This window comes from Doryrhamphus excisus, chromosome 7, assembly GCF_030265055.1.
Source record: "Doryrhamphus excisus isolate RoL2022-K1 chromosome 7, RoL_Dexc_1.0, whole genome shotgun sequence".
Taxonomy (NCBI): Eukaryota; Metazoa; Chordata; class Actinopteri; order Syngnathiformes; family Syngnathidae; genus Doryrhamphus; species Doryrhamphus excisus.
The window spans coordinates 14,957,854-14,981,343 of NC_080472.1; the positions used below are offsets into that span (position 1 = coordinate 14,957,854).

The 23,490-nt window shown below is 41.7% G+C and overlaps 4 protein-coding genes across 9 annotated transcripts; 3 read left to right on the top strand and 1 right to left on the bottom strand.

Moving 5' to 3' along the window:
- Positions 1-25: 25 nt before the first annotated feature.
- Positions 26-5,476, bottom strand: elk3 (ETS transcription factor ELK3). The gene is made up of 5 exons (XM_058077036.1): positions 5,262-5,476; positions 4,192-4,413; positions 3,544-4,125; positions 2,871-2,996; positions 26-2,740 (listed from the first exon to the last, which is right to left on the bottom strand). The coding sequence occupies exons 2-5, from the start codon at positions 4,396-4,398 to the stop codon at positions 2,648-2,650; spliced, it is 1,008 nt and encodes a 335-aa protein (XP_057933019.1). The 5' UTR covers positions 4,399-4,413; positions 5,262-5,476; the 3' UTR covers positions 26-2,647.
- A 368-nt stretch (positions 5,477-5,844) lies between these two features.
- On the top strand, positions 5,845-10,862 carry hcfc2 (host cell factor C2). Of its 4 annotated transcripts, none has more exons than XM_058077592.1 (16): positions 5,845-6,075; positions 6,481-6,629; positions 6,704-6,864; positions 6,951-7,153; positions 7,223-7,307; positions 7,371-7,474; positions 7,553-7,774; positions 7,837-8,028; positions 8,095-8,159; positions 8,286-8,337; positions 8,440-8,471; positions 8,555-8,683; positions 8,755-8,952; positions 9,497-9,794; positions 9,879-9,948; positions 10,024-10,862. In XM_058077592.1, the coding sequence occupies exons 1-16, from the start codon at positions 5,916-5,918 to the stop codon at positions 10,031-10,033; spliced, it is 2,130 nt and encodes a 709-aa protein (XP_057933575.1). In that variant the 5' UTR covers positions 5,845-5,915; the 3' UTR covers positions 10,034-10,862. The 4 variants fall into 4 exon arrangements, with proteins under 4 accessions (XP_057933575.1, XP_057933576.1, XP_057933577.1 ...); XM_058077593.1 differs by having other exon boundaries at positions 8,289-8,337; XM_058077594.1 differs by having other exon boundaries at positions 7,837-8,019.
- Positions 10,863-11,572: 710 nt separating this feature from the next.
- Positions 11,573-16,708, top strand: LOC131132267 (centrosomal protein of 83 kDa-like). 2 transcript variants are annotated; one of them, XM_058077741.1, is made up of 15 exons: positions 11,573-11,810; positions 11,888-12,026; positions 12,256-12,348; positions 12,502-12,633; positions 13,394-13,645; positions 13,720-13,851; positions 14,101-14,215; positions 14,964-15,108; positions 15,175-15,324; positions 15,439-15,514; positions 15,574-15,704; positions 15,788-15,884; positions 15,953-16,056; positions 16,294-16,444; positions 16,566-16,708. In XM_058077741.1, the coding sequence occupies exons 1-15, from the start codon at positions 11,650-11,652 to the stop codon at positions 16,698-16,700; spliced, it is 2,013 nt and encodes a 670-aa protein (XP_057933724.1). In that variant the 5' UTR covers positions 11,573-11,649; the 3' UTR covers positions 16,701-16,708. The 2 variants fall into 2 exon arrangements, 1 of the variants encoding a protein (XP_057933724.1); XR_009130336.1 differs by lacking the exons at positions 16,294-16,444; positions 16,566-16,708 and having other exon boundaries at positions 15,792-15,884.
- Positions 16,709-18,088: 1,380 nt separating this feature from the next.
- Positions 18,089-23,352, top strand: cep83 (centrosomal protein 83). Of its 2 annotated transcripts, none has more exons than XM_058077739.1 (16): positions 18,089-18,261; positions 18,324-18,462; positions 18,564-18,656; positions 19,123-19,254; positions 19,541-19,792; positions 19,872-20,003; positions 21,244-21,358; positions 21,434-21,578; positions 21,670-21,819; positions 21,992-22,067; positions 22,130-22,287; positions 22,356-22,485; positions 22,550-22,653; positions 22,723-22,903; positions 22,970-23,083; positions 23,263-23,352. In XM_058077739.1, exons 1-16 carry the CDS (start codon positions 18,089-18,091, stop codon positions 23,290-23,292), a joined length of 2,124 nt encoding a protein of 707 aa, XP_057933722.1. In that variant the 3' UTR covers positions 23,293-23,352. The 2 variants fall into 2 exon arrangements, with proteins under 2 accessions (XP_057933722.1, XP_057933723.1); XM_058077740.1 differs by having other exon boundaries at positions 18,114-18,261; positions 18,331-18,462.
- The last annotated feature ends 138 nt before the right edge of the window (positions 23,353-23,490 follow it).

Below are 23,490 nucleotides of genomic sequence, written 5' to 3' on the forward strand. Positions count from 1 at the left end.
CAATTATGACCTTTTTTTCTTAGAATTTTTGGACATAATTTTCATAATGAAACACATTGCGGTTCACTTCACGGCTTCACTTTCACATGTTTTTTCAAAATATATCATTTATAAATCATCACTGTTTTCTGGTTGACCACGTCCTGTTGTTAGTCAAAAGATGGATACCTTGGGCTGAAACGGCGCATTTTCAAGCATCAAAATGAACAAAAATATAAATATAAGGCATTGAAATTATGTATTGAAAGACAGTTGTGGTATGTAGCGTTCTCACTGGCCACTGGGTGTCAATAATGTTACATTGATAAGACAACAACCACCACAGGAAGTACATCTTATGTTCTATTGTTATATCTACTATATAGGGTAATACCAGTGTTAATAATGCTCTAATAATGTTTGAATTTGTATTTAAAGTCTTAAATAGGTTTTCTGTGCTCTAGCTACAAAAATATTCAATTAATAGCGGAAATTAACTTCAGGTCTGAAACCAATTAACAGCAATAAAAAGCGGTAGAAAATGAATGAATGAATGAATGAATGAAAACATGGATTACTGTATTTTGGCTTTATGCGGATAACATTCCAACTTATTTCTCTCCATATTGCAAATGTTACTCTCGGAAAATGACATTTTCTTCCTAATTTTATGACTTTATTGTCCATAAAATTTGTTATTCTTGTAGTTACTACTTTTTTCTCGTACATCTATGACTTTGTTCTGGTAGTCTTATTTTTCATGACAGTGTGGCCCTGATACTCCTTCCTACTGGCTCAGGTTTGCGACCAAAAGTCAGGATGTTTTTGGCAAGTAAGTAGGAAACCTAGAAGAAAGGCAGTGAGGCAAAACAAGGAAGTCGGTCAGCCAACTTCCTGCGGGATGTAACAGTTTTTTAATAGAGAATTCACACAACACATCCTCGCTCTCTCTAACTTTATGTTTAACTTGCACTTTCTTTTTTAAATAATATTGCAAGGTGTTGGCTGAGTTTACCCAACAGTATTAAGAGATGTTCCCTACATCTGTGAAGCTACAGTGTTATTGTGGCATGGCGTAGTTGGGATTGAGGGGGAGTAGCAGGGCTTCTCCACCCAACCCAATAATGTAGTTACATTTCGAAGTGCACATTGTAGATTCTAACGGATGTGCTTTGCTGTGTTTGCAACCAACGGTGACGCTACAATCTCATTTCCCGCAAATGTCATCGCACTCTGAAGTGTGCCTGGCATTCCTGCAATTTGTATTTTTCCAGTAGATTTTCCTTCAAATACAGGAGATATTCTATTTATCTAAAAAAAAAAACACAAAAAAAGGCAGCGAGACCAAGTCATGCACTCACAGTAGCAAAGAAATAGCCGAGTGTAAACAATACAATGACTCCTGGAATGTATTGCGACTGAGCAGAGTTACTTTACTGTGTTTCTACATACTGATAGAGTACAAGACCAGTGCAGTAATGACTACTACCACTTGTTGTTTGCAGCTAATGGTGTACTAATGTGTAAGCACACTGTATTTGTCCTGATGAAATAGATGAAACTATATGGCAAAGTGAAGTATTTTTTCTACAAATAAATCTGGTCGGTGTTATAGCCATATTGTTTCAAATAATGTGACAATTATTTTGTTCTCCTTGGGTGGGGTAAAAAAGACATTATATTAATGGTCATCACCACAAACGAGAAAATGGCGGAGGTGAGGTTGTGTTGCAATTAACTGCAAACTTTCATGATGTCTGTATTTTGACATGAAACGCAGTGACACGCATGATAGGACAGTTCTACGACGCCGTTATTTATCAGTGTAAACATTTTCAAATGTATGAAAGTCCTGACTTTGACCATGTCTGAAAGTATGTGTGTGTGTGTGTGTGTGTGTGTGTGTGTGTGTGTGTGTGTATACTATATGTGCGCCTGCTGCATGGAAGGCCTGCTGTGTTTTGTGAACAACTCCTTGGAAACACTGAGCTGCCGGCAAACAGTTGGTGTATGACTCTTTTTACTGGAATTATTTATTTCTCATAACCATTGGAATTAAATTGAATCTGTTTCATAATCCGTCTGTGTAGCATTTTCTTCTGGAACTGAAAACATCCTTTCCCGAAACATCATATTTTAAAAACTGTACATCATATTTCAACTGTACCAACACATGACACGTGTCAATCGTCCAAAACTACAATCACCATAACAATTGTCTGTCAAAAATGAACAATATTAAATGTAGTTGCCGTCAGCGGCCACTAGGGGCCGACAAAATGAAATTGCGACACAATTTAAATTGCAGATGTTTTACTACTGTATTGTATGAATACTGCACACACAAACAATTTGTTAAACTATTTATTCCTGTATAAAAATAAGCATTTTAAATTTTGTGTCATGATTAGAGTCTAAAATATGTACTTGCATCTTAGAAGGCACTGCAGATAAAAAGCAGAAATGTAAAGCTCTTTACATCATCAGCTTTTTCAGGTCACTTAACTGTTTTTTAAACACAGCTGCGTCAAAAACTTCAATTGTGTTCCCATTTTAAACATATAAATTATTTAAATGATAATAATGTATTATCTGAAGCATGTCAGCTTACATTTCTATTTTCCTTAAGACACCTTAAGATGACATAGACTTCAAAAAAAGCTCGTCTTCAGCAGGACTTGTGTGAGGAAGAGGAGAGCAGCGAAGGAGAAGGAGCGTCCACATTGGGCAAAGCAACTGATCCATTTACCAAGGTGGGAAACTGCAGGACATTTTCACAACAGCAGCAAAGTCAGTACACACCAGAAAAGACACATACTATGTATCGTATATGATGCAATAATTTGACAAGTTTAACCACGAATGACACATTTTGTCAAGGTTTACTTCACCTGAAAGAGAGGGGCGTGGTTATGTAGGTGGGCGGGGCTTGTAGGTCCCACTGGACTCAAGCTGGACCAGAAGTGGTGGATGTTGGAGAGCAAAGAAGTCGGACTGAGCAGTAGACCAGATGGAGTCTGCACAGACCAAAAGACAGAGGGTAAATACATCAAGATGGAAAGCTGCTGTTTATTTTGGCATCAAGAACAAACATAGCCATTTTGTAGTCTATAAACCAGCGCCTCATTGGTCACCCATGCACTGCTTGTACGTAACCAGGAGAGGGAGCAGCTAAATGAGTCCAATTGATGTATAGCCTAAAAAGACATCAGTAGAAAGCAAAACAGGAAGTAAACAGGAAACCTCGAATTTTGGTAATTTTGTTTGTAAATATTTCAGTGTATGTACTAAATCACCACGTTTTTATGTACCTGGCTGTATACTCACAAGGCTGTACTCACTTTTTGATCATATTTCTCAACAAAAGTTCCTTTTATTTTACGAGGGAGAGTACATGGCTCAGTCTGCCAGTAAATCACAAGATTCTGGAACATATGGCTTCACTTATAAACCTCCTCCCCTCTTTGTAATCACCTCTCACCATTTCCTCTTCCTGTGAGTGTAACTTTCCAACTACCACACGCTCCCCCTGCATGGATACAAGTGTTCCACAACAATTTGTACCTGTGCACTGAGGAAGGCAGGAGTCAAGGACCCAGATGGAAGTGCTGGGCTTTTGAGGGCGATGGATACAAGATCACTTCCTGTCAGGCCGAAGGAGGGAGAGGAGATTTCCAGATCTGTGCGTTTCCTGAATTTAGAACTTTTGCTCTTAATGCTCTGTGACCTCTCTCGTTCCCTCTGACCAGATGACAGGTTCAAAGGCAAAGCGTCCTGATGGGACTGGTCAGTCTCTGTATGGATGGGGCTTTTTGGCATGGGGGAGGCCTGGCGAGGCGACAGCCTGGACGAATGGTAGGTTTCCGTCAAGGTTGGCGGAGGTGTGGAGGAGCTGGAGGAATGGCGGTGGTTGGTGACGAACCGGATGACCGTAGAGGTGTCATCATGGCAATTAAATCTTGCCTCTGTCTTGATTGAGCCGGTACAGAGGTATTGGCATCTCGCTTCCTCAGGCTCCGCTTCAGATGACTCGCAATCATCACTGCTGCGTCCACACTCCACAGGAGCAGGGTCCATCTTCAGAATATCAGGGAATGACACAAACTTGTAGACAAACTTCTGGCCTATAACTTTTTTGATGATGTTCTGTAAAGAGAACAAGAAGTGAACGTTACTTCTACCGCGTTCTATAGCCAAAAGCACATCATTTACCTTGTCGTAGTAATAACGCAGAGCTCGGCTCAGTTTGTCATAGTTCATGTTGGTCTTGTTTTTTCTCAGTCCCCACAGCTTGGCCACCTCTTCTGACTTGAGCAGCTTAAACTCGCCATCGTTGGACGTCCAGCAGATGAGATGTCGGTGGTTTTGGTCGAGCAGCAGTTGCAGGAGGAACTGCCAGAGCGTACTGCAGCTCTCCATGTTGGTATTGGTGATCTGGACAGAGTTATCATCTGGAATCATCACTCACTCATGATTTTAACTTTTTGACTAGCAGGCCGCATTGAGTTAACAAAGTCCATTTGTCTTGTTTTATCTGTAAAATTGTAAAAAAAAAAAAAAATGTGCGCGTGTCACTTTTTCAGGAGCACTTTAAACATCAGACCATCAGTAACGTAACTGAATTTTACTGTTTTGTTTTTTTACTGGACTTCCTGTCATTCAGCATCACAGGCGTCTTCCCGAGAGTAAAAAAAGAAGGGAGGACTTCCTGTCACTGAGAAACAACACACCGAATGTTTTTATGTGTTCTTGCCTCATTTGACATCTGAGGGGATGATTTGTGGCTTTTCCGCATACATTTCTGGTCACTAGTTGGATCTATACAAAACTGTGTGTCAGGCAGAGGAAGTTTCCAACATCATGTGATGCATAATCAAGATCCTCCTACACACACACACACACACACACACACACACTGTACTAAGGTACACTACAAACCAAATAAAAGTTTCACTCATTTTCTATTCGGTCGAAGGATGCACATATTATGTATTACTGATCAGCATCACCGCATCTGCGGAGGAGAATATTGTACTTTTTTCTGTACATTTCGGTGACGTTCAATCCGGAAGCAAGTTCCAGAACGGCCCTGGCATGCCACCTCAGACTTTAGTTAATATTTCATATTCAGACATGGAAAGTGTCTAATGCCACTGCACGAATGTCATTTTAACCATGATAACATTTGTACCTGATCGACATCAAGCATTTTACTGATGTTGCGCATTTATAATATATATTGAAAAAAGGTTGTAATTAGAAGAGAAAGAAAGTGCGCATACCCTGCTTATATGGCGCGGCTGCTCCTCCTCCGTTCGTCTGTGTGTGTGTGCTAAAGTGTCTTGTGTTGTGGATCCATGCTGCTGTGTGAAAGCGGATCCGCAGCTTTTTTTCTCTGCTACCACAGAGCAGGAAGCTGGGACGCGCAGACGGACATCGGGCGCACTTCCTCTGGCGCATTATTCCCGTCCGTGTAAAGGCAAACACACGCACGCACGCACGCACACACTTTGGACACCACTCAGCGGCATGACGTCATTCATTCTTGCTTAATGCTTAACGCTCACCGAGATAGATTCCTGTTACACACACCACCAAACACCAGTCTTCAAAAGTTTGTAAATGTGGATGTATTTGTATAGAAAGTTCTCAAAAATATCAATACACCAAACTTCTTATTAGACGAAAGATGTCGAGTAGGAACCATAGGTATTTTTACAAGCAGCATTTTGCTGACTCAAAACTGTATATCCTTTATTCCAAAGTCCGTCAATTCCAAAGCAACTTTTGTATACGGAGAAATTACAAAAAACGAGTGAGACATCTGTGTTTCCCCATTTCAACCTCTTTGGTTGAACTTCCGGTTTCAACCTTGGCGCCGCCCACCTTTGAAACATCAACAGCGCCAAATTTCAGCTTCTCTGTTAAACAGGAAAATGTCAAGCGAGGAGCCACAATGGAGAAAAGTCCATAGTATAACAGGTGTAATACCGCGTTCCAGACATGGACACAGGGCAGTTGCCATTCGGGAGTTGATTGTCGTGTTCGGAGGTGGAAACGAAGGAATAGCAGAGGACCTCCATGTTTACAACACTGGTATGCTAACATTAGCATGACGGCAGTTTTTACTGTTTAGCGGGCAATGTTTTTAGCATTAGCAATTGCAAATAATGTCACAAGAACGAGTTCGTTTAATCACATTACTGTTGGATACATTTTAACTTTTTCTATTTTATATTTGAGATCGACATATCGAAGTTTTAAGTATGAAAACCGAACAGATGCGCTCACAAAAACTTTACTTCAGTTTAAACCAGGCTTGACAAAGTGAGGCTTTATGTATGTATTTATGTAATGGCCACTCCTGATTTTAACAGTGTATATATAGCCGGATGGGTACCCTTGCAAATTCTACATACTGTATATTATACATCGCGGAGTGAATTCGCTGAGAAATAACGGTTTTAACCTAGCTCATTTGTATTGTACTGTTTATTACAGTGTCAAAGCAGTGGTTTCTGCCTGCTGTGAGGGGAGACATCCCACCTGGCTGTGCTGCCCATGGTTTAGTCTGTGAGGGCACTCGTATACTGGTCTTTGGTGGAATGGTGGAGTATGGAAAATACACCAGCAGCCTCTACGAACTTCAGGTAATGCTTTCCTATGATTTCAAATCAGACTTGCAGTCTGCATTAACACACATGTTAAAATTGTGATTTGATAGGCTAATAGATGGCTTTGGAAAAAGTTGAAGCCCAAAGCGCCTAAGAATGGCTTGCCTCCATGCCCTCGTATCGGACACAGCTTCACACTTTTGGGTAACAGGTGCTACGTGTTTGGCGGGCTATCCAATGTTAGCGAGGACCCCAACGGAAATGTCCCACGGTACTGGGAACACTTTCTAAAGTTGTTCAGAATTGATGTGATATTTAAAAAATACACCTATAATGATGTGTATTTTGCTGTGGAAGGTACATGGATGACTTTTATGAGTTGGAGCTACAGTCCGTATCGGGCACAAGAGGCTGGAGCATCCCAGAGACAAAAGGGGGTGGTCCTACAGCACGGGAGTCTCACACCGCTGTTGCCTATGCTGGTCTTGGCTCTCCAAAGCTCTTTATCTTTGGAGGAATGCAAGGCCACCGGTTAGATGACCTCTGGCAGCTTGACCTCAGTAGGTTTATTATTTGGGACCCATCAAATTCATCATGTGTTCATCGCACCATCCTTCTCCCTTCCTCAGACACAATGATGTGGTCGATGCCTGACACTAGTGGTTCTATGCCACTACCCAGAAGCCTTCACTCTGCCAGTGTAATTGGAAACAAGTAAGTTCTCTGGGTTTAACTGTAACAACTCTCCAATGAAGTGACACCCGACTCTGTCTGCAGAATGTTTGTTTTTGGTGGCTGGATTCCTGTTCCAGAGTCAGAGAAGCAAAATGCGGCAGGAATTAAATGGATCTGCACTAACTCCTTGAGTGTTCTTAACTTAGGTAAATATTTCTCCTTTCAAATATCCAAGTGTGTACGTGCTTAGTGTGCATATAATGACTTTAAACACTGGATTCCAGACACAATGATCTGGCAGAACCTGGGCCCAGAATACGATGACATTGGGTCCCAGTTGCACAAGTCCCAGATTGACACCCAGAATGCCAGCAGACCCAAAGCCAGGGCTGGACACTGCACCGCTGCTGTCGGATCCAGGCTCTACATTTGGAGTGGCCGCGATAGTTACCATAAGAACTTGAGCTACCAAGTCTGCTGCAAGGACCTTTGGTACCTGGAGACAGGTGAGAGGCAGATGACATTATGAAGTAATGGTGCAATATCTTTTTTCTGTGTGTGTTTTCAGATCGACCATCTTCAGCAGATGCGGTGATGCTGATCAAATCCACTGTCAGCATGCTCCATGTAGCATGGCGCCCTCTTTCTGCAGCGGACTGTTACCTCCTCCAGATTCAGCCTGTCAGTTCTGCAGGAAACGAGCAGCAAGCCAAACAGGCCGATTCAACGGCAACAGATGGCGAAAGCAAAGGTACACAAGGTACGCAGGGACAAATTAAATTGCATATACGGATAAAGCTAAAGCATTCTAAGTATTTGTACTCAGATTTCCAGTCCTCTCAGAGTGTAAGTGAATGCAACACTGCAGAACAAGAGACCACTTCATTGCAGGTATTTGATGCAGCTTCAAAGCCAATAATTTTATGATTTTAAGCTAAAACGTCTGTGCGTATGCAAAGAATTAATGAATGTTGTTGGATGGTGCTAGAATGAATTATTGTGGATTTTCTTTCAAAGCAGGATGTCAGTCCAGTGAAATCTTCCAATAGCCAAGTCGACCCCCAAGAAGGTGCGATTGTCAGCTTAGTTCACAGACACTTGACATGTATAAATTATGACTTCACCAAAAAGCAACAGATTGAGTATTGTCTATTTGCTTTGTCTCTGACAGAACAACATGCAGCTGAGAAGACAGCACACCAGGTTAGATGTATTTTTGAACTTTCATTTTATCTTGCGCGTGGTTCTGTGAGCTGTGTGACAAAACCACCTGTCGTCTTTTGCAGAATTCAGAGGAAGCACTTTGGTTTGACGTTGGGGTGTTCAAAACCCTCTTTTCTGAGGTCCTGTACTACTATCTGCCTGCTGAGCACCACCAGGTGACCCTCAGCAGTCGGTCTTCCATTACAAAAGAAGTAAATATAATCACAGTGAAGATCATCAACATATAGAGAACATGCTATTAATGGACTATTGGTTTTTACAGTCCTACACTCAGAGGAAGCTTCCAGGCCCTCAGGATTACCAGGACAGAGAGAAGAAGGAGCTGGCTCCAGGTCAGAGGTACAGGTTCAGAGTGGCAGGCATCAACTGCTTAGGCCAAGGTGACTTCAGCCCAGTCAGTGAGTTCAAGACTTGCCAGCATGGCTTTCCTGGAGCGCCCTCTGCTGTCAGGATAACCAAGGTAATACAGTAAACCTCGGATGTATCGGACTCGGATATATCGGAAATTCGCTCACAACGGACAGATAAAAAAGAACCAATTTTTCTGTAATGCATTTCCAATAAAAATTCCTTGCATATATCGGATTTTTTAGAACGGATTTCGCCTATTTCGGACAAAATCTCCAGTCCCGTTCCAATGCATTTCCATTAAATTTCCCTCGCATATATCGGATGGCCGCATCGTGGCGCTCCGATTCGCCGAATTGTGACAGGCCGCTATACGACGTCGTTTGCAGCGTTGCCTGCGCGTCCAGGTACATTGGAAACATAGTCAAGGAAGTGCCTTTTTATAACGGATAAAATCCGATATATGCGTAAAACGGACATTTTCCGGTATACGCATATAACGGATTTTGCTTATATCGAACAAAACCAGTGGGAACAATTGAATCCGATATATCCGAGGTTTACTGTACATAAAGTAAAGCACAGGTAGCTAGGTGACACCCCCCTCCCCCTCCCCAATTATTATACTGTTCTTCCTGAATTTTCTTTTAATCCAGGCAAACGATTTAGTCTACATCACATGGGAAGCTCCTCCTTCTCCATCAGGCCGCATCCTGGAGTATTCCATGTACATGGCAGTAAAGAAAAGCCGCTCTTCCAGCTCTGAGGGTCCAGGCCAATTGGCGTTCATCCGAATCTACCGTGGCACCAAGATGTCTTGCACGGTTAGCTCCAACCAGCTGGACAACGCGCACCTTGACTGTTCCGCCTCCAGCCGCCCGGCTCTCGTCTTTCGTATTGCCGCCAAAAACGAGCAAGGCTATGGCCCAGCAACTCAGATCCGCTGGATTCAAGGTGGGAGCGGACAAAGCAGCATCAACATCTCCTTTTATGGTGGCATCCACTTTGATATCCAAGTCTTGTTTGTGTTCTTTTCAGATCCTTTTAAAGTACGAGCTGGATCCAAGGCAGACATTTGTACTGCTGATGACCCCGATGCTGCTGACAGGTGAACAAACAAACTACGCACTCATTCTTGTGTATTTTACTTTTTTCCTCAATTTTTTGTCCCTTTGTTTTACAGCTCCAGCTGAAAATATTACCAATGAATAATATTACAATGAGACTGCCCTCTGGAAATCAAGCAATATACAACAGTACATTTTGTGTACTATAGTTTATTTTTTTGCTAATTTATTTTTCGTATTTAAATATTCCTTGTACATATTTTCAAAAAATGTATGTCTGACCATTTCATTATAAAATAATTCACCAAATAACTTTTGTATGTTATGTTATAGCACTTGTGTTTTTAGCATGGATCAATTTAATTAATGCTCCTAGGTTCGTATAATGGTTTATCTTCATCTTCAGTGTTCTCTCAAGCAGTGTTTCCCAACCTTTTTTGTGATACCATGAGTACCTCCTCACTCATACAAGTTGATAGTTCTCCAAAAGTAAAATGTAACACTTACACTGACATTTAGAACGGAGAGGCAGTAGGAAACTACACTCTGTTAGCATAATATTGTCTTTTTTGTACATGAAGGTACATTTGATCATATATGAATCATCATCGCGCACACGGAAAAGAAAAAAAAATACTTTCTTTTTTTTTAAGTGAATTGCTCTTGGGGGCCCCCTGGTGCTCACGACGGTGCCCTAAGCAAGTGCTTAGCCCGCTTGTGCCTTGGGGGGGCTATGCTGACCATCTTAGATAATAAATGTTTTCTCTACTCCCTGCAATTTGCTCCTGTACCACCGGGATTACATAAAGTGGTACGCGTGCACCGGGTTGGGAAACCCTGTTTTAGAGCAGGAAAGTGTCCATCTCAGTTCTAGTGCTTATAATTACAAGAACGTTACAAATCTATTCTTAACACAGGTCCCCATATTCATGCAATAAAATTATATTGTGTGGGAGACGGTTTCTTTTGGATGTTGTATGTGTGTATGTTTTGTTCTGGGTTTCTTTTGAGAAAATTAGCAGATGCTCCCTGCTTAGTAATTAGCTGATTAATTTGCAGACGACGATCACTTTGGCTAAATCGCCCACTTGGCATGGAACATTTACTTACTCTATCGACATATCAAGTGCAAATTTTGTCAGTGAAATGAATTATACTCGTAAGCATGACGTAATGACAGACGGTATAATTATGCGTTATGTTAGTATGTAGCAGTGTGGCTATCATTAGCTTCTTACTGATGTTCGCTTATAATTAATTTCGAAGATGTCTATTAACTTATGCTGTGACTATTAGCGGCAAATTATCGTTATGTTTCTAAGTTTGCGTGCAAATATTACTTTAGCAACATTTATTTCGTTCAATGTGGTGCGTATATATTCAGTAAACTTATATTCTTACTTTCGTGTACATATATATTTAGCTTGTATAGTCGTTTTGCCGTCCCTCAAGACGAAGATGAATTTATACATACAATCTAAAATAAAATGTAGTTATTGTCATTGTTCGCCATACATTTTGGTTCATTTTTGGCTTCTTCCACTTGGAATATATATTATTGGAAAACTGGAAGTCTGATAATTCCCATTTGGGGGAAGGTGATGAAACGCGGCGCAATTAATGACGCCCGTGCTTCCGGTGGACGCTTGTCCTCTGTGACGTCAGTGGCTTGGGCTTTAAAGCTCGGAGAGTCAATACAGTAAAACTTTGTCTCCTACTGCCTCTCAAGTAGTAGAGATAAAATGGAGTCCGCCGACCCGCAACAGACCAGTTCCCTCATTCCAAACCTGGTGCCGGTGCCGGAGTTGGATGGGATGGAGCTTCAGAACATGCTCACTGATCTTCAGAAGAAATGTGAAACCTATAAGTCCAACTACCAGGTTCTTAAGAATGAGCATTCCAGGTACACTTGTCCTGTATCGCCCTGTATCCAGTGAAATTAACCAAGGTGGCTTTATTACAATTTTGATTTGTTATTAGTTTACAGGATGAGTTAATGCATACCCAGGAGGAAGTGAAGCGCCTACTTGCTCAACAGGAAAAGCTCCAGTCACAGATGTCTGAGCGATCAGGAGAACTTCTGTACACAAAAAAGGAGAACGAGGAGCTTCGGCTGCAGGTAAAATAAGCCAGAGAAGGCAGCTTTCTTGGAATATCTTTCCAATTTCATTTTGTAAAGAGTTTTCCTTTCAACAAAAGCTATGGTCCGCCAAGGAGCATTAAAGCCATCAAAGATAGTCCGTTTTCTGGAGGGTGTGTCAGCCTTATGAATACTTGAGCACTGTTTATTCACGTGCATTTGTTGCCTGAATAGTGACTGACATTATGCAGCATGTCACAAATATCAGGTGATGACCCCTCAACGTCTGGAGTTACTCAAAGTGCAGCTGCAGCAAGAGATGGAGGTGCCCATCAAAGAACGTTTCCACAAACTAGAAGAGGTCCGTTTGATTATTAACAAGCCACTCTCTAAAGCAGTGGTCACTGACCTTTTTGATATTTTATATATACTGTATATGTATTGTGTACTATTTAATAATGAAGGTGACGGTAAACTTTGGTTTTACAGATGCCATGTCTTGTCTTGTGTGTAGGAGGCAGAGAAGTACAGGTCAGATTTCAACAAGCTGCGCTATGCCTTCACCATGCTCATTGCACAGGTTGAACGCCAAAAGGAGGATGATGCCGGTGTATTGGAGGGCCAGAGGATGCACTATGAGGTGGAGGTGAGTACTTGTTTATATTGTTTATTTTAACCTCTGATTTTGACTGTATTTATTTACGTAACCACAGAGTAGAGTAGAATATCAGTAATGGCGACATTGTGTATCCAAGTCACTGTGTCACTATTACAGATAGATATGCTGTAGCAGTTATACTATATTTGCCTTCTATATTTGTCTATATAACTGACAACACTGATGGACACACTGATTGATTAGATTAGATTAGATTAGATTCAACTTTATTGTTATTGCTCATGTCACTGGTACAGGGCAACAAAATGCAGTTAGCATCCAACCAGAAGTGCAATTTTATAAGTACATTAGTAGTAAGTATGGACAGATCTATGTAAATAAAACTATACAGGCTATGACTATGATACAGTGAGAATATGTACAGGGGTATAAATGACTATAATATGGCTATTGTAGATTATACAGATTATAAACAGTATGGATATGACAATATATAATAACAGTAATATGTACAGTATTGCAGTGAAGTGACTAGAGTAGAGTATGGTTATTGCGGATTATATAAATTATAAACAGTATGGTCAATGAATCAACATGATAGTATATGTACAATAGTGCAATAGTACAATAGTGCAATGAAGTGATGGGGGGGTATAGATCAGCGGGGGGATGTAAGTAGTGGAAGGGGTGGGCAATGGGGGGCAGAGTTCAGCAAGGAGACAGCTGTTAGGAAAAAGCCCCTATATATGAATATATTAACCATACAAATCTATGGATATTACTACAGATTGCTCATTTGAAGAAGGAGAAGGAGAGCCTGGTGTCCCAGTACAAGAATTCCGACCAGCTGCAAGACAGGAAACACCTGGAGATTCTGCTAAAGGAGAAAACGCAGCTCACCATGTTGGTCAAGGGTCTGCAGGCAGAGGTGGCTGAGTTGCAGGCCCTGAAGGACAACTCCGACCAGCAGGTGGAGAACATTCAGCTCACCCAGAACCGGCAGCTAACAGAATCTCATGCTATGGTCAAATCTCTTGAGGTAGGTGACCGCTATTATAAGGAAAATAGATTTTTGGCTGCCGGATCGCAGTACTTAATACAATCTGCTTGCAGGCGGAGCGACAGTCTCTGTCCCTGCGAGCGGAGCGCATTGAGGGAGAACTTCATCTCAGCCAGGAGCAGAGCAGCCAGCTCACTGGACAGTTGCACAAAGCTAAAAGGGAAGTTAATGCCCTCACATGCCAGGTAAGGTTTTTTTTGTATATATCGCATATGACGAAATAGATCAGTATAAGAAGGATTGCAGTCATTCACCATTCACAAATTTTCATTTATTAACCAAGTATTTTTTTCCAAAATCAACATTCTGTCATTCCTCACTTTGAACAACAGAGGGGGCTTGTCACTACAGCCAACGTGGCAAAGCTGCATTTTTGTGACTTTGTTTGCCACTATTGTGTTCATATTTTTGTCGTTTAATTTGTCAATTCTCAGATTGATACCCTGAAGCTTTCACACAAGACTGACGTGGACAATGTCAAACTGGAGTTTACGCGCTCAAAAGGGGAGGTGGAGAGGGAGAGAGATACACTGAAGGGGCAGATCGAGAGTAAGCATTTCTGTTAGAACAGCTTGCCCTGTGGATCCATTGGTTGGGAGCCGGGGTGTCCAAACCCATCGTATTTTCATTGTTGCATTTTTTTTACAGAAATTGCAACTTATTTGTTTCCAATATTACGACTTTTTAATATTTCAACTTTAAGCTTGACCTGAGTTCAATTCCACCCTCTGCCATCTCTGTGTGGCGTTTGCATGTTCTTCCCGTGCATGGGTTTTCTCCGGGTATTCCGGTTTCCTTCCAAATTCTAAAAACATGCTAGGTTAGTTGGCGACTCCAAATTGTCCATAGGTATGAATGTGAGTGTGAATGGTTGTTTGTCTATATGTGCCCTGTGATTGGCTGGCGACCAGTCCAGGGTGTACCCCGCCTCTCGCCCAAGACGGTTGGGATAGGCTACAGCACCCCCACCACCCTTGTGAGGATAAGCGGTAGAAAATGAATGAATGGAGTTCATATTGTTGTTGCAGCTGGACTACCCAGCATGCCTTGCAGCATTTGGAAATGACAGCTTCAAATTACATGTTATTTAAGCTTTAAGCTTCCAAAATGAATTTATTTTCTCATAGTATTATGACTTCATGCTCGTAAAACATTGTTGTTATGACTTCATTGTATTTTTATTTAATTACCCCCCCCCTCCCCATTTTTTTCATTTACCATTCTTTTTTTGGACACCCCTGGTTTGGAGGAAGAATGTTTTAATTGTGGCTGTATGATGCCTGGTGTATTTTGCCAGGTCTGAAGACGGAGGTGGAGGTGTTAAATGAAATGCTGGAAAAGCACAATGAAGTCCTTGTGGAGAAAGAAAGAGAGATGGTCAGGAAGGTGAAATCCGTCTGTGAAGAGGAACTCCGCAAGACAAGCATATTGCACGAAGAAAAGTGAGAAAGTAAAACTCTGAGGTTGTCATGACAAGAGTAAAAATGTTTGCAATTGACGTGCGCTAGGCTGGAGTTGGAGAGCCACCTCGCAAAGTTGGAACAGCAGAGGTTGCTCCAGGACACTACCGTGGAAGCTCAGAAAAGGGAATGGGAGGAGCAGCTTCGCTTTGCCCAGAAAAGCGAGGAGTCTGTACGCAAAGAACTTCAAGGCCTGAAGTCAGTTCTTTTCTTTCCACTTTAAGCGATTTGTATTTTAACTACACTTCCACCATTTCTAACATTTGGCAAATGAGCATGTGCAAATGTTGAAATGGACGTCATATTTGTAAGAATCAGATTAAAGCAGCAAAGCTCTGAGTTGGAGGAGTTGGAGAGACAGCGAGCGGAGTTAGAGGACCTAAAGCAGGTAGGAGAAACCCTCTTTATCACGTCATGATCCTCTGATGTGATTTTTACTTTTAACAGAAAAATCAACAACTGCATGTCCATGTGGGGGCGTTGTCAAAGTCTCAAGCTGAGCTGATGGAAACAAACCAACATCTGAGGGAAAAAATGGCCATGGTGAAGGAGGAGAACGTTCGCCGAGGGGCAGAGCAGTATGACTATTAGCTTGTCCTTGTATATTATTATATTAAAATGTATTGTTTTTCCTGTTCTTTTACTTCTCTCTCTCGCCCAGGCTGGTGGAGGATAGCAAGGCACGAGAGGCCAAGCTAGAAGAGAAATACTCTCAACTCAAAGACAAAATAAAGAGGATGGCGGCTACTCAGAAGAAGGTATGTTATCCATGAGGAAACTCGTGAAAATGTATCTTCTGGTTGTCTACTGTTTGTCTGCTGTGTAGCGGAAAGCTAAGATGGAGAAAAAGGAGAAGAGTCAGCAGGATACGATCCAAACGCTGACGGAACAAATAGATGAACTTAACCGGGAAGGTGCTGCAGCCAACAAGTAAGCCTGTTTCTCATATATGAATGAATTTTCTCTTATAGTGGCTGTAGATCTTTACTTAAAATATTTTTATATATACGGTGAAGCAAAATAAGTATTCAATCTTCTGCTGATTTTGTATGTTTTTTTTTTGTTTTTTTTCATCCAAAGCAATATACAGTAGGGGCCAGTATTTGAAGTACGGTATTACTCATTCATTATCTCTGTAATCTCATTTCAAACGGAATTCTGCCATAGGAGGTTGCAGGACTATCAGCAAAGGCACAGCGAGTTCCGAAGCCTCCTGATGAGTAACGGTGGTTCTTTCGGTGCTGGCATTGCCCAAGCAAAGCCCTCATGCCGGTCTGCCCTTTTCCTTGGGCCTGAGATACTGTTATCCAACGCGCAAGTACGCAATGACGACCATTACCCAGTTTGCTTATTTTAGTATCACACACTATAATAAAACATTTTAGGTTACGTATTAAACAATGATTTATTACATATTGTTCTATGTTGTGTGTCTTTAGGAAGACGAGAGGGAACAGAAAGAACTAGCCCTGTTACGTCAGAGGGTGGATGATCTGGAAAGAGTCCAGCAGAAGCAACTGGAAGAACTGGGATGTGTGGAGCAGAGGGACCAGCAGAAGAACTCCCTACACTGATGCATTCAAGTTAGTAAGTGACATTTCATATAAAATCTAAGATATAAGATATATATATATATATATATATATATATATATATATATATATATATATATATATATATATATATATATATATATATATATATATATATATATATATATATATATATATATATATATATATATATATATATATATATATATATATATATATATATATATATATATATATATATATATATATATATATATATATATATATATATCTTTTACCAATATGTATTCAAGAATTTACATTGAAGACTCATTTTATCACACGAAATAACCCTTTACTTTAATTGTTTCCACTGCAAAGCTCTTTCATGCCGGTAGGGGGAGGCAGTGTAACGTCTATCTAAGCCTGGCCGAAGAAGAAAAAAATCCCACAATGCCCCAGTTTGTAGTTTTCCCATGAGCCCGCTAGCTAGCGAGCTTGTGTACAATTTTCTACGAAAAAACACATACACTGTATGTGACTTTCAGCATTCGACACAGAAATAGTGATAGTAAGTGATAGTTTGTTTTTGTTTCCACAGCAGAATGCGTGCCGAGAATGCTTATCGGGACTAGCGATGCAGCTTGCTAACTTTGTAACATTAGCTCGTAAGTAGCAGCTTGGCCAGGATCTTAAATCTTTCTTCTGTGTTGTTGATAGAACTTGAATAAGCGAATGTTTTCACCATCGAATACACACATTTACATGACATTATTCGTAGCCGTGGAAAGCAGCTGGTCAGACACTACACACCAGTCGCGGGAGACAGCGCGCGATATTTGAATTCCACACATTGTTATCGAATTTGTTGTTCCGCCGCAACACAGCTTTAAGAAGAGAATCACTACATCACCAATCGTCCCACCATCTTCTATACTAATCGAGTCCGATGTTAAATGAATGTCGACTTCGTGCTTTAAACGTAGGCACATTTTTACGATTGGCTGTTTCTATCTAACCTACATTGCAGCCACAAAGCAAATAAGAATAGAGAATAAAAATAAGAAATTGCTGGACCATGAAATGGTTAACGATGCGTCGCTGTAATCAGTTGCCCCAGACTCTTGTGTCCATGTATCCACAACAGACGCTGCAGCCAAGGAAGGGAGCTGACTTATCACTTGAGTCTGATTAACAGCCTTTTCCTGACAGCTAAGAGGCTGTGATTGTATCAAATAATAGCTTGACTCTTCTTATAGCTGCTATGGAGACTGACAACAAAGACGGGCCCTTCAATACTTGACTTGAGGGTCCTCGTCTTGCTCGAGCTGCTTTGTTAGAGAACAGGCAGGTCGTGGAAACAATCTCTTGCCGATTCGGTCTCAGTTGACCAAGGATAACGGTATCCTCTCCTGACTCGTCTAGGTGGGATGACTACATCGACCCTCCATCAGTCTTTGCCCCTTGGGGCCAACCTGGTTCCTGGCATGCTGGGATTGTCCGGTGGTGCCGAGATGGAGCTTCAGAAGATGCTCATTGATGAGAGGACCAAGTGTGAACTGCATCGGAGCAACTACGAAACTCTTAAGGCTGAACACACCAGGTACTCGTGAATCGAATATAAGACGACTTGGTGTTCAATAGCTTCATTAAAAAAAATGTTAGCTTACAGGATGAGTTCATGCAAGTCCAGGGGGAAGTCAATTATCTGCAGGCTCAGCAGGAGAAGCTCCAGCTGCAGCTGGCCGAGAGGACAGGAGAAACCCTGGAGAAAAACAGGGAGCTGGAGGAGCTCCGACTGCAGGTAAAGTCAAGAATCTGGTAGACGATAGAGATTGAAAATGGCCACTGACATGACAGGCATGTTTTTGGTGACTGGCAACGTGTAATTACTGCAAATATCAGGTCATGACTCCTCAGCGGCTGGAGTTGCTCAGAGCTCAGGTGCAGCGGGAGATGGAGGGTCCAGTTAGAGAGCGTTTCTCCAAACTGGAAGAGGTCAGTGATATTTCTTTGTTAAAATGAATGAATGATGAATAACATAATTTAAAGCATAATTGTTGGTTAATGTTAACAAGAACTGTCGTCCCAAATATAGATTATCATATAGATGATCTCTGTGTGGCGTTTGCATGTTTACAACTGCGTTAGTGGGTTTTCTCCGGGTACTCCCATTTCCGCCCACATTCCAAAAGCATGCTAGGTTAATTGGCGACTCCAAATTGGTATCAATTTGAGTGTTAGTAGTTCGTATGTGCGTAACAATTGCCTGGCGACCAGTCCAGGGTGCAGCCCGCCTCTCGCCCAAAGTCATCTCTGATGGTAAAATCATGCAAAATAAGCCTTAAAGTGCCTTGTTTGATGTTCCATCTGCAGCTGCTGTAGTTTGAAAGTCAAATGTTGTGTTTTGCCTGCGTGAGTGGCCACTCCACCTCCCTTCTCACTGATTTGTGCTGCCGTGTAGGTGGCAGAGAAGTACAGGGCAGACTTCAACAAGCTTCGCTATGGATACACCGTGCTTAACGCCCAGTTTGAACACCAAAAGGAGGAAAGTGCTCGTATGGTGGAGGAGCACAGGTTACGCTATGAGGCTGAGGTGAGTATGCGGGGTTTCCCACGGGACCGCAGTCTTTGTGGTGGAGGAACTGACGTAATGGTCACTTTTTTTTGGCTTTTTTTCCCCCACAACCTGCCTGTGAGTGCTTTTAGATGGGGGAGGGGCCCACAGTAGGACTAGATCGCTAGATACTTTTTTGAGAAAGATTATGTTTAGGGGGTCTGATTACTTTGTAAATATAGCAGCATTTGTGGCGGGAATGTTTGGGACACCAAACGCCTGGAAAACAACAACATAGTAATTAGCTGTTTGTCTTCCTCGATAGATCTCTCATCTGGAGAAGGACAAGGAGAACCTGGTGGCTCAGTTCCAGAATTCTGACCCACTTCAAGACCGGAAACAAGTGGAGGTTCTGCTGAGGGAGAAAAGCCAGCTCAGCTTGCGTTTGAAGGCTCTGCAGACGGAGGTGGCCGAGTTGCAGGCCCTGAAGGACAACTCTGAGCAGCAGGCTGAGAATGTTCAACGTGCTCAGAACCGACAGCTTTCAGAATCTCAGGCTGCGATAAAATCTCTTGAGGTCAGACGTCTACCACCTTTACTCTTCATTCGGGACGTTCTCGTACTCTGCGGTGCATGATGATTCCAATGTGAAACAGGCGGAGCGTCAGTCGTTGCGCCTGCGACTGGAGCACATGGAGAGCGAGCTTGGTCTCAGCAACGAGCAGTACAACCAAGTCACCAGACACTTGCACAGAGCTGAGAAACAAGTCACCTCCCTCACCAACCAGGTACAGACCTCTCTCGTTTCACATCCACTAAAACTGTTTATTGAATGCACCACCACATTTATTATCTTGTATATTTTATTCTAGTAGTCTGCCACATGCAAATATATATGTTAGCAGCAACATCACATTTGCCTCATCTGATTGGATGCTTAGCAGAGGTGGAAAGCCTACTAAGATATCATATCTTATATATAAGATGTCAAGTGTAAGTACAGGTCAAAAAATCGACTCAAGTAAAAGTCAATTATTGAAAATGCAACTAATTTGTTACTTTTTAGGCGGGTTGTCTGCTCTGTAATGCAAAAAAGGAAAAAGTGGTCCAAGTGTCAAACAAGGTGTTAATGATGCAACAATACTGTCTTGTAATATATTAATAATAAATATATCATTGGACTTATATGTCACCTTTTGGCTTTGGGCAAAGGCAATAATCTGACTTTCTTTGTCTTTCTTCACACCTTTTTTTCTCGTAAATGTACGACTTTCTCATAATTTTTTGTTATAACTTTTTTTTCTCTGAACTTTCCAGTTTTTTCTCTTTTTGTGTAACTTTGAGTTTTATAGTTAATTTACATATTCTAATAAATCTACAACTTTTTTCTTGTAAATGTACATTTACCTGTAAATGTCCCAACTTTATTCTAGTAAATTATGACTTTTTTCTTGTGAACGTAAGACTTCATAAATTCATAACTTTGTTCTCCTAACTTTACGTTATTCATGTAACAGTATAACATTATTTTTTGTACATTTACGCCTTCTCTTGTAAATGTACAACTTTTCTTGTAAATGATGGACTTTATTTTCAGAAATTTACAGCCTTTTTCAACTTTTGAGTTTTATGCAAATTTACATATTCTAATATCTACAACTTCTCTTATAAATTTTGGACTTCCTTTCTCGTAAATGTACATATTCTCATAAATATACCACTTTTTTCACGTAAATGCCCACTTTTCTTTTAAATGTATGACTTTATTATTGTAAACTTATGACTTATGTCAACATATGACTTTTTTAAACTTGTGTAAGTTTCCAACTTTTTTTCATGTACATTTTTTATTTTTTTCACCCAAAAATGTGCTGTTACATTCTCATAAGTTTATTACATTATAACATACATTTTTAAGTTGCAGAATTAAGTGCGCCCTCTGGTGGTTGTAACTTTGGTGTTCTGTCAAGTTCCACAACCTGTCGGTTGATCTTCTCATCCACTAGTTTTTTGCCATTTCATTGTCAGATCGAAAGCCTGAAGCATTCTCATAAGATGGAGGTGGCGAGCGTCAAACTGGAGTGTACTCGCTCCAAAGGCGAGGTGGAGAGGGAGAGAGACACCCTGAAGGGCCAGCTTGATGGTAACGTCTTGTCATGTTGTCTGAGCCACATCTCCACACCCCATTGCACAATGTGAACTTTTGTGTGTGTGTCAGGTCTGCAGACGGATGTGGAGGTGCTCAAGTCTGCGTTGGAGCGACATAAGGAATTAGTTGTGGAGAAAGAGAGGGAGCTGGCCAGGAAGGTTCAGTCAGCACGTGATGAAGAAATCTACAAAACTACTGTCTTGCATGAAGAAAAGTAAGAAATGAAATAATATGTGTCATGCAAAAGACAAATCTTTTGACTTCCTGGAGTTAACCTTTTTTTTGTATGATTTTCTTGCTGAAAGGCTGGAGTTGGAGCACCGCCTTGCAGAGTTTGAGCAGCAGAGGGTGCTGCAGGATACTAAGGAGCACGCCCAGAAAGAGGAATGGGAGGAGCAACTACGGATGGTTCAAAAAGGGGAGGAGTCTGCACGCAAAGAATTACAGACGCTAAGGTCAGTGATGTTACGACCTGCTAAAGGAAAACTACACTTTTTTTTTTGGAATTTTTCCCATCATCTACAACCCTTATTGTGGATGATGGGCAGAATTCCACAAAAAATGCAATTTTCCCTTAATAGCTTAGCCTTATGCTCCTCATTTCTAAATGTATTGTTTGTACGTCAGAGCTCGATTAAAGCAGAAGAGCTGTCAGCTGGAGGAGCTGGAGAGACAGACGACCGTGGTGATGGACTTACAGCAGGTAGGACCAACCCTCATTAGCGAGATACATGATGCTGGAAACTCAAATTGTGTGTTTGATAGAAAAACCAGGAACTGTGTGGGGAGCTGGGCATGTTGTCACGCTCCGAAGCTGAGCTGATGGAAGCAAACCAGCACCTGAGGGCCAAACTGGACGCTGCGAGGGAGGAGATGAGAACAGTCCGAGCTCAAGCTGAGAGGAGCCAACGCGAGGCTGAGAGGTAAAAAAAAAAAAAAAAAACACATGTAGAGGTTTAATTGATCTCTGCATGACTTATCGCTCCTCCAGGCGAGTGGAGGAGAGTCATATCGAGTGGCTGGAAGAGAAACACAAGCTACAAGAGCGAGAGGCTAAGCTAGATGAGAAGTACTCTCAGCTGAAAGAGAAGCTGCAGCGGGCCGCTGTCGCCCAGAAGAAGGTACTCTTCTCTTTGTCCGAATCGTACGTATGTGTAGAACTTTAATATTATGTATTCCGTGTAGAGGAGATGCCAGATGCAGAACAAAGAGAAGAGCCTTCAGAACAAGATCCAGCTCTTAGAAGCCCAAATGGAGGAGGCCAAACTGGAAGCTGCTGCGGCCAACAAGTGAGCATCATGTTGACATTAGGACACAAATAGCAGTCATACAAGCAAAATATCAATATCTTCATGCAGACGTCCACTTCACTCTGAGGAACACGCTCAACTGCGCAGAAGGTTGAGGGAGCTGCAGAGAAGACATGATGAGTTCCGGCGCCTCCTGCTGGGTGACCATGGATCCTTCAGTTTTGGCCCCGCCCTCCTAACCTCCACACAAGACCCTTTCGTCATCGGCAACACTGCGTCTAACATACCGGTTAGTAGGAGTCAACACACTGCTGTAGAAGATCACATGACCAACTGCTCACTTTGTTCTCTGCAGGAAGAAGAGGAACACAGGGAGATGGTTCTGCTGCGTCAGCGGATGGATGACCTGGAAAGAGCCCAGCAGCAGCAGCTTGAAGAACTGGGCGGTCTGGTGCACAAGGACCACAGCGTGAGACCCCACAATGACCTTTGACACAAAGGAGAGACACTAATTATGTATTGTTTGTTTACAATGTACATTCTATGTATTGTAATCATGTACAAATATATCTTTCTTACATTTTGCACTGTTGGAGTGGTGCTTAAAGGGTTAACAGCTCTGCTTCTTCCATTGGTCACATGCTGTAGCTGGCGATGACCACAAGGCGGCAGTCGTGACTTGTAAGTTTTCATCTTGATGTTTTTTTGTCTTTTGTAAGAACAAAGTGTTCCAGTTGACTTTTGACTCTTGAGTGCTTATTCTTCCAGCACATCCATATAAGACCGACGTGCTGAGTTACCTAGGCAAGAGCTGGCTTAAACCTCTAACAGTATTGGTAGCCTTACACCTGAGTTGTCCTTGTCTCTAGACCAGGG